Source organism: Rhineura floridana, chromosome 11 (assembly GCF_030035675.1).
Source record: "Rhineura floridana isolate rRhiFlo1 chromosome 11, rRhiFlo1.hap2, whole genome shotgun sequence".
Lineage (NCBI taxonomy): Eukaryota > Metazoa > Chordata > Lepidosauria > Squamata > Rhineuridae > Rhineura > Rhineura floridana.
The window spans coordinates 5,445,365-5,461,724 of record NC_084490.1 but is presented as its reverse complement, the minus strand read 5'-3'; the positions used below and the strand labels follow the sequence as shown (position 1 = coordinate 5,461,724).

At 47.5% G+C, this 16,360-nt stretch overlaps 1 protein-coding gene and 1 non-coding gene across 2 annotated transcripts in view; both read right to left on the bottom strand.

The window, feature by feature from the left end:
• The window catches only part of LOC133365868 (myosin-7), a 47,993-nt gene extending 35,967 nt beyond the window's left edge, over positions 1–12,026 (bottom strand). The window contains exons 1-10 of the mRNA XM_061588238.1: positions 11,989–12,026; positions 7,808–7,869; positions 7,054–7,259; positions 4,654–4,797; positions 3,303–3,459; positions 3,081–3,108; positions 1,575–1,689; positions 727–819; positions 570–633; positions 99–197 (exon numbers count right to left, since the gene is read on the bottom strand). Of these exons, the coding sequence (XP_061444222.1) occupies positions 99–197; positions 570–633; positions 727–819; positions 1,575–1,689; positions 3,081–3,108; positions 3,303–3,459; positions 4,654–4,797; positions 7,054–7,257 (904 nt within the window). The 5' untranslated portion in view covers positions 7,258–7,259; positions 7,808–7,869; positions 11,989–12,026. The remainder of the gene's footprint in view (positions 1–98; positions 198–569; positions 634–726; positions 820–1,574; positions 1,690–3,080; positions 3,109–3,302; positions 3,460–4,653; positions 4,798–7,053; positions 7,260–7,807; positions 7,870–11,988) is intronic.
• Positions 4,384–4,502, bottom strand: LOC133368154 (5S ribosomal RNA). The gene has a single exon (XR_009758602.1). It is a non-coding gene; the product is annotated as a 5S ribosomal RNA (ribosomal RNA).
• Positions 12,027–16,360: the final 4,334 nt, after the last annotated feature.

Genomic DNA, 16,360 nt, shown 5'->3' with positions numbered 1-16,360 from the left:
GGAAGTAGGGAGGGCTTGCATTTCCTCAATGTATGAAGCCTCCCAAGCAGAGGCCAGAATGAAGCTCCTTTGCAGTAACTCTTCAAGGAAAGGCTCACCCAAGAGTTCTGGCTTCTTGTTGGATAAGATCTGGTAGTAGATGTGGTAGTTCCTCTCAGCTTTTAGCTGGAAGATGACTCGAGACTTTTCAAGGAGATCTAAGGAATGCAAAGAAAAGGTGAAGCACTTGAGAAGGGCAGGTGTTGGGCTGAAAAGAAACAAATCCGCCTATTAACGGCTACCAGCCATCCATGCTGGCCACGTTATCCCTCCATTGTTGCGAGGCAGTATGTCTTTGAATACTAGTTGCTAGGAACCACAAGTGGAGAGAGCGCTGTTGCGCTCAAGTCCTGCTTACAGGTTTCCCCTCCTGAGCATCTGGGTGGTCGCTGTGAGGACAGGATACTGGACTAGAGGGGCCCCCTTTGGCCTGACCCCGTTGGCAGGGCTCTTCTGATATCAATTCAATAAGCAGGGTCAGAGAACAGGAGAGGATAAAGGTCAAATAAGTATAGGCAGTTGGCACTTACAGGTCTCTATGTCAGCTGATGCCAGCTTCCCTGTGGCCCCGAAATGGATCCGGATGAATTTACCCTGATGGAGAAAGAAGAAATTCAGCAGGAGATGCGGGGGGGGGGGAGTGTGGAGGACAAAGAATTATCTTGGCCCCGCCTGAGGGTCACTCACAAATCGGGACGAGTTGTCGTTCCTCAGGGTCTTGGCATTACCGAAGGCCTCTAGGGCAGGGTTGGCCTGGATGATTTGATCTTCCAGTGTCCCCTGCGGGCAGAGTGAAAGGGTTAGAAGCATTTCCTCCAGCAGCTTATGACGATTTACACATTTATATACAGATTCATTGCCAAGGGGGCTTCTAAGCAGTTTACAAGTATAAAGCCAATCACACAAAAATATAAAGCTGACGTAAAGAAAATCCTCAATAAAACAAGCCTGTGAAACACCACACAATTAAAGAGCAATTAAAACCATTAAAACAGAAGACCAGGGGAGATCTTTAGTCTAAACAGCCTAAGAAGAGCTGGGAGGGGGTGCGGAAGACGGGAAGACGATTTGCAACAGGAAAGGTTACAAGCAATAAACAACCGAGGAAGCTGCCTTATACTGAGTCAGGCCATTGGTCCATCTAGCCTGGTATTGTCTACACTGACTGGCAGAAGCTCGTCCAGGGTTTTAGGCAGGGACTCTCTCCCAGCCCTACTGGCAGGTGCCGTTGGGGACTTGAACCTGGGTCCTCCTGCATGCAAAGCAGACGCTCTGTCACTGAGCTATGGCCCTTCCCAAGAAGAGGTGGATGCCCCTTCCCAGGAGGAGGTGGATGCCCCTTCCCAGGAGGAGGTGGGCGGTGGCAGCTTCTCCTTTCTTGCCAGTACGACTCCAAGCCCCTCTGGATTTAGCTGCCTGCTTGGAAGCCCCGAGCAGCCAGAGAGCCAGGCTGCTTCGCTTGAGCTCCAGATGTAGCCAGTGGCCCGCCCAGCTCTCGCGACTTGATGCCGGGCTGGATGACATGAGATGCTCACCTTGCCAGTAGCTGCTGCTTGTTCCTTCTTGCTGCGATCGCCAATGGCAGCAATCACAGCAAAGTACTGGATGACGCGCTTGGTGTTCACCGTCTTTCCTGCTCCGGATTCTCCACTGCGGATAGAAAAGCAAGGTTACAGGGCAGGTCTGTTTGTTGATTGCATGCAGTGGCAGCTAGGAGGTCCATGTCAGCGGGGCAGGGGAATCCGCTCCAGGTTTTAGTCCAAGGACAGCTCCTTGAAAGTTCGGCCTAAAACCCGGAGTGGATTCCACTGCCCCACTGACATGGACCCACCAGCCACCGATTGATGGATTACATCTTTGTCCCTCCTTTGCCGCAGCATGGAGGCACTCAAGGCAGTTCAGGAGTGATCCAAAACAAATCAAACATATTACATACACAGACACACACACAATTTATTATATTTTAGCTGTTCTTAAAAATACAGGGTTATAGCCAATGCTAGCTGTGCTCAAGAGTAGATTTGTTGAGGTTAATGACCATGACTAACTTAGATTCATTAATTTCAATGGGTCTACTCTAAGTCGGTCTAGCACTGGATAACACCCGCTGATAACTCTGGCTGCCACAATAGCGAATGAGGGGTGTTATTGCAGCTTTGTAAAGAAATCAGCTACAGTAAATAACCTGCTTTTCTTTTTTATTGTTAAGCTGGTTTGTGGCCTAAGCAACGGGTGGGTGGGTGGAAAGAACCCCCCCCCCAACTTTGCCTTGCCCAGATGGTTACCCAGAGCCACTTCTTGCCGCTCGCCCCAGGGGACTAGACAAAGGAGCAATTACTACTACCCATCAAGAGACAGAACAGGGCAAATAAGTGAAAGGAAACAAGAGCGAGGTTAGGGTTTGCAATGGGTTAGACGGGTTTCAACGGAGGCAGCTAAAAAAGGGACTCCGGGGGTTGGTGGACCAAGGGCAGCCATAGGTACAATGGCAGAGGGCCACAGCTCAGTAGTAGAGTGCTTGCTCTGCAAGCAGGTTCAATCCCCAGTGGCTTCTCCAGGTAGGGTTGAGAGAGATCCCTGCTTGAAACCCTGCAGAGCTGCTGCACGTCCGTGTAGATACTTAACTAATAGTTCACCAGACAGAACTCAGAATCCAGGAGACACTTAAAAACATTGCATTGTGTACTCACAGCAGCCCCTGTTGAAATTAATGGGCATGACTAACAGGGAGGCTTGGCCTGGCAACCAAGAGGCCTTCTGCATCTTTAGAAGTTGTGCAGGGGGAAGGGAGAATTCCACCTTGTGGTTTTTCCCATTACAGGGTTGCACCTGCACTTGGCTGACTTTCTCTTCTCTTAAAGATACAGGATCAGGATCAGGCCCTGAGCCTGGCAACCCTACTCTGAACCCCTGGAGAGCTGCTGCTAATCAGTGTCGACAATGCTGAGCTAGATAGGCCAATGGGTCTGACTCAGCCTAAAGTCGCTTCTTATGCGCCAAAGGCTTTGTAGGGTCAGGCGGAAGGAGAAAGCGGAACTTACGTGATCAGAATAGACTGGTTCTCACGGTCTAAAGAGAGAGGGCAAAAGGAGGGTTAAAAGAGAAAAGCGGAAAAGGGACAGCAAGAAAGGGGGCAGAAAACAGGAAAGGAATCGAGGGCAAAACAGGCAGACATAAAAGACGGCTTTTGCTCCCCAAATCCCTGCCACCCCTTTCCTCCACCCTACCCTCCACACCACACCCCCAGTTTCTGCCCCCCCTACCTGTCAGCATGTACTGGTAGGCATTGTCGGAGATGGAGAAGATGTGGGGCGGGGCTTCACTCCGCTTCTTCCCCCGGTAGGCACCCACCACTTCCGCGTTGTAGACCGGCAACCACTTGTAGGGGTTTACAGTCACGCAGAAGAGCCCAGAATAGGTCTATAGGAGAGAGGGAGGAGGGGAGAGAATGATATTCTAGATGTAAATCATGTCTGGAGATGGAAATTGCCACCAACCTCGCAGCCTTAAGGGCAAGAAACTCAAGGGGGAGGTTGTAAAAGGAAGCCAAGATTCTCAGGAGATTTGAATTACTCATTATACTTTTGGGTTTCTGGGAGACATAATGGCCATCCCCTGTTGGAAACAGAATGCTGGGGCTTGATGAGTGTTTCGGTCCAATCCTGCAGGGCTCTTCTCCTCTATGAGTGGAGCTGGTGCCCATCTACCACTCCCACTCCTGCGAGGTGGAATGGCAGAATGACTGCCATCCATACTGTGGACCCCGAATAATGTCCAGGTTCCTGGAGAGTGGGAATAGCCCTGACGCAAGGACAGAGAACCTGTGGCCCTCCAGATGGCGTGGGACTAAAGCTCCACTCAGTCCTTTGGCCACGCTTGCAGGGGCTGATGGGAGGTGAAGTCCATCAGCATCAGGAGGGCTCTGCATGCAGGAGGCCCCAGGTTCAGTCGCCAATGACAGCTCCAGATAGGGCTGGGTGAGACTGTCTGTCTGAAACCCTGGAGAGCTGCTGTTAGTCAGAGTAGACAGTAATAAGCTACATGGTCCAGTGGTCTGAATCAGTATGAGGCAGCTTCCAATGTTCCTATTTAAACGAACCTTTTCTTTTTCAGAACCATGAGGACTAGAATCTCACTTTATTCTTAGGGAGTAGACCACAGCTCAGCGGACGAGCAACTGTTGTGCATGCAGAAAGTCCCGGATTCCATCCCCGCCATTGCCAGGTTTGTTGTTGTTATATGCCTTCATTATGACTTATGGCGACCCTACGAATCTTTTGGATATATTCATAGGGTTTTCATGGTAAGAGGTATTCAGAGGTGGTTTACCACTGCCTTCCACTAAGCCTACGGCACCAGGTATTCCTAGGCAGTCTCCCATCCAAGCACTAACCAGGCCTGACCCTGCTTGGCTTCCGAGATCAGACGAGATCGGGCATGTTCAGGGTAGTATGGCCATAGGCCCAGGTAGGGCTGGGAAAAAACTCCCTGCCCGAAATCTTGGAGCACTGCTGTCAGCCAGTGTAGAAAGTGCTGAAGTAGATGGACCAATGGTCTGAGGCAGCTTCCTATGTTACGTGAAGCCCCCCCACACACACACACACTGTGGCTTACGTAGATCATCCAGGCCGCATAACGCTCCTTCAGGTTGTAGAGGACAGCCGGTTCGTGCAGGAAGGTCAACATGGCCATGTCCTCGATCTTGTCGAACTTGGGCGGGTTCTGCTGCATGATCTGCTCCTCCTTCACAGTTACCGTCTGCAAAGAGCAGAAAATTAAGCCTCTAAGCAGGACCCTCCAGCACCAGAAAGAGAAGGCTCCCCCTCTCCCCGTCCCTTGCTCCTAACATTTAATGCATTGGGTGGGGCAGGGGGAATGGGGAGGGGAGGCAACGGAAGGAAGGTGATAAGGGGGGGAAATCCCTATTTGGAGATTCCGAATGAGGGCATCACAGTTGGAGGTGGATAGCAGAAGCAGCGTTTGGAAACACGCGGGGGCATCTATGGTGCAAAAAGGAAGGAATCTGGGGCTGGGGCTGGCTGGTACACATTTTTTTAAAAACTCTAGGGACGTCTGAATCAGTGTCCCTAGAGCAGAGATGGGGAACCTGCGGCCCTCCAGATGATTGATTGATTGATTTATTATTTGATTTATATCCCGCCCTTCCTCCCAGCAGGAGCCCAGGGCGGCAAACAAAGCACTAAAAACACTTTAAAACATCATACAAACAGACCTTAAAATACATTAAAACAAAACAACTTTAAAAACGTTTTTTAAAAAGCTTTGAAGACATCTTTAAAAAAAAAGGTTAAAAAACACTGTTGCTTTTTGGTTAAAAAAATATTGTTTAAAAAAGGCCTTCTGATCTGTCTCAGAGCAGCAGAGTACGGTATAAATGCCATCCTTGCTGGCTACATCCTGCCAACATAGGGCCTGCCTGACTTGTCACCCTTTGTTGCTGCTGTGAATTCACCCACCAGCAAGGCTAATGGGAGTTGGATATTTGGAGAGTAGTCACAGGAACCCCCCCCCATCCCTGTCCTAGAGGATGCTGGGGAATGGAAGAATGCAAGTGTTTAGGACAGGGGTTGCCAACCCATCGCCTGCAGGCACCATGGCACCCACAAAGGCCTTCAGTGGCACCCCCCAGCCAGTAGCCCAGAATCTGAGCTTTCACTATTTTTAAAAAAGTAGGTCTCTAGCCCTCTAAGAAATAGTTATGGAGCAAAATGTGCAGGTACCCTTCTAAGCAATTTCTGTGAAATGAGCCAGCCTGGCTGCTCCCACCTTTTAGTGTTATAAGCCAATGAGTGAAGTGAGAGCTGTGATTGATTAGTGAGTTGTTTGGACACCAGACAATACGAATCCCTGGAGTCCTAAATAGCTGCTGTTTTCCCCTCCCTTTTAATGCACTTTTCCTGCTTCTGTCTTTTTTTCTAGTCCTTGGAATCTTCATAGTTTGCCCTTCCTTTTCCCCTAGACAACAGGATGCATCTTTCCTGGGCTGGGCTTGCCTGAGATCAGGTAGTGCCTAGAAGTTATTTTCTGCAAATACTACTACACAATATGTGTGGGCGAATATTAAAGGATCCCCTCCCCATAAAAGGCAAATGTTAAAACTTTGCAAAGAGGCTTAGGCATATCTCCTGCTTTGCAGGAGCTTAAGATGAGAGACTCATTAAGAATTCACTGTATAGTTAACTTTCAGTACAAGGACTCTGTGTTTAATGGGGCTTACTATCAGTGAAGGGTACACAATCAGGACAGGCACCAGGCATGACTGGGCCCTTGGGCACCAGCTTGCCCTGGATCCGCTGTGCCATAGCCCAACACACACACCCATACAGGCGGTGCGAGGCTAATCAGCCTGCCCATGTGTCCCACCTACCTCTTGTGTCATGCACATGACATGCGCACATAGCACACATGCGTGCCATCAACCAAGATGGTGGCGGGGTGTTAGCCCCTCAGGGGAGCCCCCACCGCCATCTTGGGTGATGGCAGGCACGCGTGTACAGAGCATTCACACTGATGAGAGCGGTAGGTGGGGTGTGCGTGGGGGCTTATTAAAGCCCGCACTGTCTGTACTGGGGGAGTGCCTGAGAGCTCCCACTCCGTGATCCACAGCAGGGTCAGATTGTAGGACCTGATACTGCCGGAGATCATGGAACGGGAGTGCCACCCTCCCACCCTATGGAGGGGCCCTTCAGGGGCTGCTCTGGGCTGCAGAGGTCCTCGGCCAAGGCTCAATCTGGCCACCCTCTGGCGTTGGCTCTGTACACAATGACAGCCTGGGCTTTGGTTTAGGGTTGGCATTGGGAGAAAACAGGATTCCTGTGCCTTTGACAGCTGTATGGCAGGCAGAAGTTCAACAGGTCAAGCCTTTTCCTGGCATTGAAATACAATTATGGGAAAAGCTTCACCATGCCTAAGAGATACCATGGGATAATATTCCCTAAATACTTTGGTGGGGAGGGGTGGACACACGGGGCAAAGGGCAGCTGAGTAAAGTACCTTGCCAAGCTCTGTGTCTGCGGTGACTTTGCCACCCTCTCTGGACGTAACCTTTGCCTTGACAAATTCCAGCTTGTCGTCTGGCACAAACACGTCCTTCTTCATGTCGAAAGGCCGGGTCTGCGCTTCAATCCTTTGCTTTTCCGACATCCGCAGGAAAGGGGCAGCAGCACCAAAATCTGCCATCTCAGGGGTTGAAGCCATGGCTGGAGCAAAACAATTCCAAGAGTAACACCATGGAGCAGATAGTGACAATCTCACAGCTGCAATATGTGGGATTTGAACCGAGGACTTTAGGGTGCGATGGCTGGGAAAGGAGTCATTCACCAACCAGCCACTAGGGGAAACCTCAGCCATGCTTTCCACTGAGGATCAGGTGTGCAATATGCAATTCACTGGAGCAGGTGTGAAATATGCAGTTCACTTCCGACTGGGGGTACGGGTGGGAAGAGCTCCAAGTTGCCCTACATGTCTCTCCAAAAGGGGAAGCAATGCTGCTGCTGCCCCTAAGTGGGCATTAGGAGGAATGCAATGCTGCTGCTGCCCCTAAGTGGGCATTAGGAGGACTGCACCGTGCTTAACAGTGCTGCCCCTTGTGCAAATATTCTGCCCTCTTGTGGGCTTTAGAGAAATCACACCCCTTAGAAACAGTTCTTAGGCTACACCCTACAGGAGGCTGAAAACTGGGCACCAGATAAAAGATACTCTGAAAAAACAGCTGTCCTGCACCCCAGAAGCAGCTGCACATCTTTACCTGTTTATTTTCCTAGGATTTTATAGGAGATCTACAACCGGATGACACCTGAGGCTGGACTACTGTTGGAAAAAGGCACAGATTGAGTACAAAATGCATAGATATCCCACATGTGCACCGGCCGCCTCTAGCCAGCACATATATACAATGAAAGAAGATGTAGAATGAGCGGTGGTGATGGGGAACAGACATATCACTAAGGTTGATGATTATTTTATTATGTGTAGTGTAGGAAGAGGGGAGAAAGGGCAGGATTAAATAATAAATAAATAAAATATTTTGTTTGCATTTTAATGAGAAATTACCACTTTTGCAATTTTTTGAACCAATATGCAAACCAAAACACAGCTAACCTTGGAAAACTGGACTTTGCCAAATCATAGAATCATAGAATAGTAGAGTTGGAAGGGGCCTACAAGGCCATTGAGTCCAACCCCCTGCTCAATTTTGCAATGCTGTTCTGCTTTCTTACTTACGAGCAGTCCATGGGGTGGCACTGGCTGTCAACTTCTTCCTCCTCGGTCCCAGTGTTGCCCTTTGTATTATTTATTTATTATTTGATTTATATCCCGCCCTTCCTCCCGGCAGGAGCCCAAGGCAGCAAACAAAAGCACGAAAAACACTTTAAATCATCATAAAAACGGACTTTAAAATACATCAGAACAAAACAACTTTAAAAACTTTGAAGACATCTTTTAAAAAAAGGTTAAAAACATATTAAAAAGCAATCCCAAGACAGAAGCAGACTAGGATACGGTCTTTTAGAACTCAGCAAGAAGGAGGAAGAGGATGAGGGCAAAACCAGAATGAGTTGGCTCTGCCTAACGTTGGCTGTGATTACACTTGTCATTTGCTCTGGTTCCACCTACAGGTGGCCTCCTGCCTTACGCCCCACTAGCCGCAATGTACACCAGCTGCCACTGAGACAGCAAGAGAGGCGGCATCATGCAGGGATTTTCTGGAAGGTGGTTCCAGGTATAAGCGGTGGCGAGGAAGAAAGCCACAGTGTTATTTATTTATTTATTTATTATTTGATTTATATCCCTTCCTTCCTTCCAGCAGGAGCCCAGGGCGGCAAACAAAAGCACCAAAAACTCTAAAACATCATAAAAACAAACTTTAAAACACATTAAAACGTCTTTAAAAATGTTTCAAAAAAAGCTTTCAAAACATCTAAGATTAAAAACATTTTTAAAGGTTTATGAACATATTAAAAAGCAATTCCAACACAGACGCAGACTGGGATAAGATCTCAACTTAAAAGGGTTGTTGAAAGGTCTTCAGTAGGTGCTCACACATAACAGAGATGGCACCTGTAATATTTAAGGGGAGGGAATTCCACAGGGTTGGTGCCGCCACGCTAAAGGTCCATTTCCTATGTTGTGGAGAACAGACCTCCTGATAAGATGGTATCTGCAGGAGGCCCTCACCTGCAGCGCGCAGTGATCCTTCCTCCAAGAATCTCAGGGCAGCATATGTGGTTCTCTCCTGCAGATGCATTTTATCCTCACAACAACCCTGTGAAGTAGGTTAGTCTAAGATAGAGTGTGTATGTGTGACTGACCCAAGGTCACCTCACACGTTTTGTGGCTAAGAGGGGATTTGAACCTGGGTCTCCCTGATCCTCATCTATATCCACAGCATGCCCACTTCTTCAATAATACACATAGACCACATTCACACCACACATCTATTCCACTATTATTCCACTTTAAACAGTCACGGCTTTCCCCAAAGAATCCTGGGAAGTGAAGTTTGTGAAGGATGCTGAGAGTTGTTAGGTGACCCCCTATTTCCCTCACAGAGTAACAACTGCTAGAGTTCTCTGGGAAGAGGAACTGACTATTAAAGCACTCTGGAAATTGTAGCTTTGTGAGAAGAATAGGAGTTTCCTAACAACTCTCAGCACCCTTCGCAATTCTTGGGCAGAATCCATGACTGTTTAAAGTTCAATAATAGTGGAATAAATGTGTGGTGTGAATGTGGCCAAAATCAGCCCTGTGCAAGCATAGGAACATAAGCAGCTGTTGTTCTTGGACTACAACTCCCATCATCCCTGACCACTGGAGAAGCTGGCTGGGGATGATGGGGATTGTAGTCCAATAATACCTGCGGACTCAAGGTTGCAAAAGGCCACCATACCGAGTTGCAGCCTAACCTAAGGTGAGTCACAACCGCAGCAGTACTACCATGCCAGTGGGTCCCTGAATGCATGTTTGGGCTAAAGGCAGATACTGGATCTGAAAAGACCTCTCCAGGACCTCAAGTTGAGGTCTTCACAAGCTGCCATCAGAGTTAAGCATCTCTTTTAACTGGAGATGCCAGGGAACCCAGAACCTTTTTAGTATGTTTTTAAACCTTTTTGTAAAAAACCAATGTTTTTAACCTTTTTTGAAAAAAAGTCTTGAAAGCTTTTAAAAAAATGTTTTTAAAGATGTTTTTGTTTTAAAGTGTTTTTATGATGTTTAAAGTGTTTTTAGTGCTTTTGTTTGCCACCCTGAGCTGCTGCTGGGAGGACGGGCAGGCTATAAATCAAATAATTAATAAACAAACAAACCTTTGGCAGGTAAATCATGCCCTCCACTGCTAAGTTGTAAGGCACTATCCATGTACATGCTACCTCCACCACCACCTGCGTGCATCCACCACCAAACTGCATGGCTACCAAGATTAGCACGTAAGATGAGCCCTGCTGGGTCAAACCAAAGACCTATCTAGTCCAGCATCCAATCAGATGCCTATGGGAAGCTTGCAAGCAAGGCTTGAGCAATTCCCAGCAACTGGTATTCAGAGGAATTCTGCCTCCAACCCCATAAGGAGAACGTAGCCATCATGGCTAGTGGCTATTGGTACCCTTATCCTCCATGAATTTGTCTAAGTCCCTCCTAGAGCCATCCAAGTTGGTGGCCCTCACTATATCTTGCAGCAGTGTGTTCCATGGTTAACTATGCACAATCTGGAAACTGCTTATCTGAGCAATTTGTCTCGTGCCAAGGCTTTTGATTTTGCACACCCAGTTCTAACAGGGTGCCAAATGGCTGTCTGTTCTTGAGGTAGGGGTGCCTGTACAATCAGCTGCTTCTTCTAGGTGGAAATCCAGCTGGACTTATGACTAGAACAAGCATTGCATTAATTATCCATTATGATAAAAAAAAAACTTTCCAGAATCCTCATGCTCACCCCACATTATTTATTACACCTGAAGCAAAAGTGGGAGGAAAATGCTTCAGCTTTCAAAATATGCCTGTGGGAATTCTCACCAGATTCTGAAATTTGCATGTGAGCAACAGAAAAACCAAACAATTTCAGCAACCGAATTTGAAACTCGAGGTTGAACATTCAAGGACGTGTCTCGGCTGATAGAGGAGATGACAGCTTTGGGAGACTTGGTGTTTTTTTACATTTGAAATCTCATGGAAATTCTTGGGTAAAAGAAAAAAAAACAGGCAGTGTTGCCTTTAAAATTCAAACAGCCTTTGCACCACCTATTCCCAGGACGTATGTGTATAATATTTTAGTCCTTTCTCAGAAAGAAAAAAGGAGATGCATAAATGGTTTGGGCTAGATATTTAACAGCCTAACCACGAGTATCAAAATTAGTTTTGGAAGGGAAATCCTTAGATTTCAACAAGCACATACTTGTTGAATTCACTGAAAATACACACACCTCCAAATGCAAGACTCGCAAACAGGCACACACAAAACCCCATTTTGCACATAGATAGTAGCAGAAGTAAACATAGACTTTTTTGTTGTTGAAAACCACTGCAGAATCTTCACAATTTCACCCACCAGCTTCTAAGAAGCTCATGCCATTTGCTGCCTGTGCAAATGCAAAGTGGAATGCCCACGGATGCACCACACATGCACCCAGGTTCTCTTCCCCCTGATTCTCACATACATAATTGCATAGTTAAATACACCCGGGTTTCTTGTGCTTAGAATGTCATTCACTCACAGCGCTGGACACACATCTCCCTTTGTGCACCACACGTCCCACAGACACAAGCTCTGTACATTGATATGCATGGGTGTGCAGATCTGCCCAGATCGTCACATATACAGATTGTCAGATCTTAACAGTCAGCAGGCAGGAGACCTTCTCTGTCTACACGTCATCCACGTAGGGATTCCCATTCCACATCCTTTCCTCAAGAGACAAATGTGGAGCTGCGTCTTACCTGAGACCAACACAGATGGGGGGGTTCTAAGCAGGGTGCTGGGCCAAAACCCTTGTTATAAACCCCTGATTTCCCTGCCCCCTCCCACTGGCCAGCCTCATATGGACACACAGACCCATGCCTCTTCCCCCTTGCCCCCTACCAATCCTTTCGTGCTTACCCCTGGAACAATTGGAACAAGTCGTCATTGTTGTGGTATGAAGAATAAGAACAGGTTCAGGGAGGAGGGGAAGGGGGACATCAAAATATCTTGGAACAACAGGATTGAAATTCCAGTGGGGGGAGGAAAGGGGTCTCAAGGGAGCTAAGAGAGACACTGCACATTTTATGAAACCTAGGAGTGTTCCACTTCCCATCCCCCACAGCACTCCATTCCCTCATCTAGCTCCTCTGACACTCCCTCCCACACCCTTACACACAGTTTATTGCCCCCCAATATCCTTACCCATAGTTTACTGCCCCCTCCAACCCAGCAGAAACAAAGTAGGAACAATCCGGGAAAAGGAAAGCGCATGAATTCAGTTATTGCCATTAACATTACTAAGAGCCACTGAATGTCACTGGAGCATCAGTATTGAGAGGTAACTTTACAGGTTTAGGAGGGGCTTTTAAGGTGCAACTGAGCTACGTCAAGAGCCTCTGGTTACTCAGGGGCTCTGTTTCCTGACTTGCAATTCTTCCCTGAATCCATCAAACAACAGGAAACAAGAGGCAAATTATGGGAGTGGATATGCTTTGTCTTCTCTTGGGGTTTCTTCTCACTGCTGGTCAATTGAGACTCATGAGCATTGCCATTTCAGAAACAACCTTGAACAGATATCCCCATGTTGTGCATTTGCTGCCTGAATTATCATGTAAGATGTCAATTTCATTGTGGGGTTTGTCAATTTCGCCAGAGGCCATTTCTCCTGTACAGATTTCTTCCCTTGAAAGAAAGGATTATAAAGAGGCTTCCATTTAGAGAGAGAGAGATATAACAAAACATTTTACAAGCTTTGGGGGACTTTGGGCCAAAATAGATATGATCTGGGTGATCCCTGATTGGATCTCCCAATTTTAAAAACTATTATTTAAAAGCAGTTGCAGAGGGATCTGATTTTGACTGAAGCAGCAAAGCTGGTGGAAGATCAAGCAGTGCTTAACCCTTTCTTCTGACAAAGCTGCTATATGTCCACTCAGGAGTGGGAGGAAAACAGGCACGATGGGGGTGCCTGTATTTCTCTCCCAGTAAGGCTAAAAGCAGCTTTGGGGAGGGGGGGAGATCTAGAGTGGGAAATGGCAGAGAAGGTGAAACACTGCCACAGCTCAGTGGGAGTGCAACTGCTTTGCATGCAGAAGGTCCCAGGTTCGATCCTAGATGGCATCTCCACAAAGGGCTGGGAACGTTCCCTGTCTGAAAATCCCAAAGAGCTGCTGCCAGACAGTGTAAAGAGATACTGAACTAGCTGGAGCAATAGTCTGACTCAGTATATGGCAGCGACCTATGTTCCTCCTCCTCCGACAATACAGCTCCAATTAATGCTGAAGCCTCCTCCAGCTGTTTTAAAGTAAAAGAAAAAAATGTTATGTTATGTTAATGTTTATTTGTACCCCGCCTTTCGGCCAAAAGGCCCTCAAGGCGGCTTACAGAAAAAGTAAACACAAATATAAAAATACATCCACAAGGCAATACATCAATAAAGCAATACATCAATAAGCAATACATTGTACAAACAATTAAATTAAATAGCAAATAACATTATATTAAGAAACAAAAATATCCAGGAAAGGCATTCTGTCTCGCCTGAACTTACACCTATTTCAAGGGGTGGTACACCAAATGAGCAAATTTGATCACATGTCTTAACGTCTAAAAGCTGTTTGGCCCTCACTTTCACAGATATGCCACCACAAGACTGAAAGACAATAATTTGTACAACACCACACAGTGAGTCTGCAGACACGGTGGTTGATCTGAATGGACAAACCCACCTTTTTTTTCCAAATTGGTGGAGAAACTGTGTAAATGAGACTCAAAATCCCAGAGATCACAGACAGGACAGCCAAACCTTGCTTTGCTTATCTTTTGATTCATAGTTCCATTGTCCCAAGACATGACCTGTTTACATGAAAGGCAAAAGGGTGATGACTCAGGTGGGACAAAATCCTCAGAAAGGTACATAGATAACCCTCTAGCTAAGTAATACATGGAGAGCTGCATATGGTAAGCATTATTTTATACAAGGAAGGGGGCTTTTATTTTGGAAGATTTGGGGCTACTAGACAGCAAAATATAGACGATCCATGTCCTTTCTCCCAGTAAGGTAATTTTAAGCAGTTTTGAGTCCCTTGCCCCTCAGACAACGACTTCATCACCACTCTAGAAGGGGCTTGCAGATTATTACAAAAAGTATCTCGACCTGCACATTGAAGATGCATAAACATTCTCCCGACACCTACCCAGTTGGGGGGAAAAAAGGATTTAAAAGTTTGGATTTAGAGTCATTGGGGTTTTAAAGGGGTAACAAAACACTTGTTATGTTTTGAGCTGGGCCTCCCCTGGGCTAAACTGCAGAACCCTTTTTAAATACCAGGGCTCGATTCAAGGCATGTAGTGATTGTAAAGGAGAGTATACCTCTGAGCATGTACTGAGCACCCTTCTTTTGCCATTTTGTCACCACATGTGGCCGTAACACCTCTGGGCTGCTGAGTAAAAGCTTCCAGGTAGATCTGAGCCTTAGCACCTTTCCTCCCCCTTTAAAAAAAATTAAACAACATGAGACATTTCAAAACATGAATGCTGCTTTTCATCACCCCAAAGGCCTCATTTTGTCCGTGGCCGTTAACCCATCTTTCAATCTGAAACTGTGTTCACACCTCTTGAGAACTGGCCTATTGGATGGGGCACGGCCAGGATCCTGGCCTCCTAGGGACCATTCCCCAGCTTTCAGAAGAGCAAGGCATGCTGGGAGGCAGGACTCCTGGGTTCTATTCCAGTCTCCCAAAGAGGGCTTGGCAGCCCGCGGCTATAATAAGGAGACTTTGTGGAGCGCGGCAGTTGCTTGCTATATAAGGCCCGGAGTCGGCTGGAAAGGTCACACTGCCTCAATGCCATTCTTGCCTTTTGTTCTGGGCCAAGGGCTATTGTGGACGTCACCGCTAGATCGAGTGACACTATCGAGTAGTGTGTGTGTGTGGGGGAAGAAACAGGAGGGGGAGGCGAAGAGCTGACATTTGGGGTGGGAATACCACAGGGGAACATGGGTGGAAAAGAGAGGAAGAAAATATTACAGGAAGGGGGGGGGAGAGAGAGAAAGAGCAGAAACGGCAGTAAGAGAGTGTGGGCAAGGGGGGGACTGTCCACAGAGACAGGACATCACTAGGGTGGCGAAGGCCGGGCCTGGATGGGGTTAACATCCTGGAAGGTGGCAGCCCATGGCATGGTGCCCATTTGCTGGCTCTGTGCCCTGCCCTGGATTATGAGTTGGCTCCGGCCTTCTCCTCACACCTGCTCCTTGATCCCTCTTTGTCTCTTGCCTGGGACTGAGAGCCCCCCCACCGCTCCTCACCCTCTGCTGACATATGCGCATTGTCTGTCCAAATGCGCGGAACAAATATAGCCCTTTGTACGTGAACCAAGGTGCCCCTCATTCGTCCCCTGCCCCCACATTCAGGCCTGCTCAGTTTCCGTTCCAGAAACAGGAGAGATAACTCTGGATATCTCCAAAGAACAGACATCTATTCTTAACCTCTGAAGTGGTTTCTGAAAAGGGGGGGCTCTCCTCCTCTAGCCACTACCCATTGCTACCTGGTTGCCCTGTCTCCCACCCTCTCAAATTAGCCTTGTGAACTCAATATTACCATCCTAAACTGAGCTTGGAATAGCAGGAACTGCCACAAGCCATCACATTGTCTTTATTGTAACCAGAAGGCCTACTGCCCAGTCACGTCATCTCCTGAACTCCTAGCTCTTTGGCCCTGTCGGCTCCACCAGGGAGTGGATGATAGGACCCAGGAGTCCTGGCACCTGAGCCCTGTCGTCTACTATTAGACATCCCCCCATTTCTCTGATAGAACCCAGAAATCCCAGTACTCCTCACTCACCCTACTCAAACCACTAGCCATCATTGCCCCTCCTTTCTAAATCTGATTGTTGAATTCAACAGCCCATAACCCCTCCACCCCCTCTGCTTCCTACAAGCCAATTTTCTGGCTTCCCCCAAACGACCCATTTCTTCCCCTGCCTGATGGGCACTGATGACTTTTCGGTGCCAGAATTCCAGCTGTGAGGATAATAGGAAGGTTGTTTCAGAAGCCCAGCTGGGAATGTAATTGGCACAGAATCCATAAAAAACAAGAGCCAGCTTAAGGGAGTCCCCTAGCTTAAGGGAG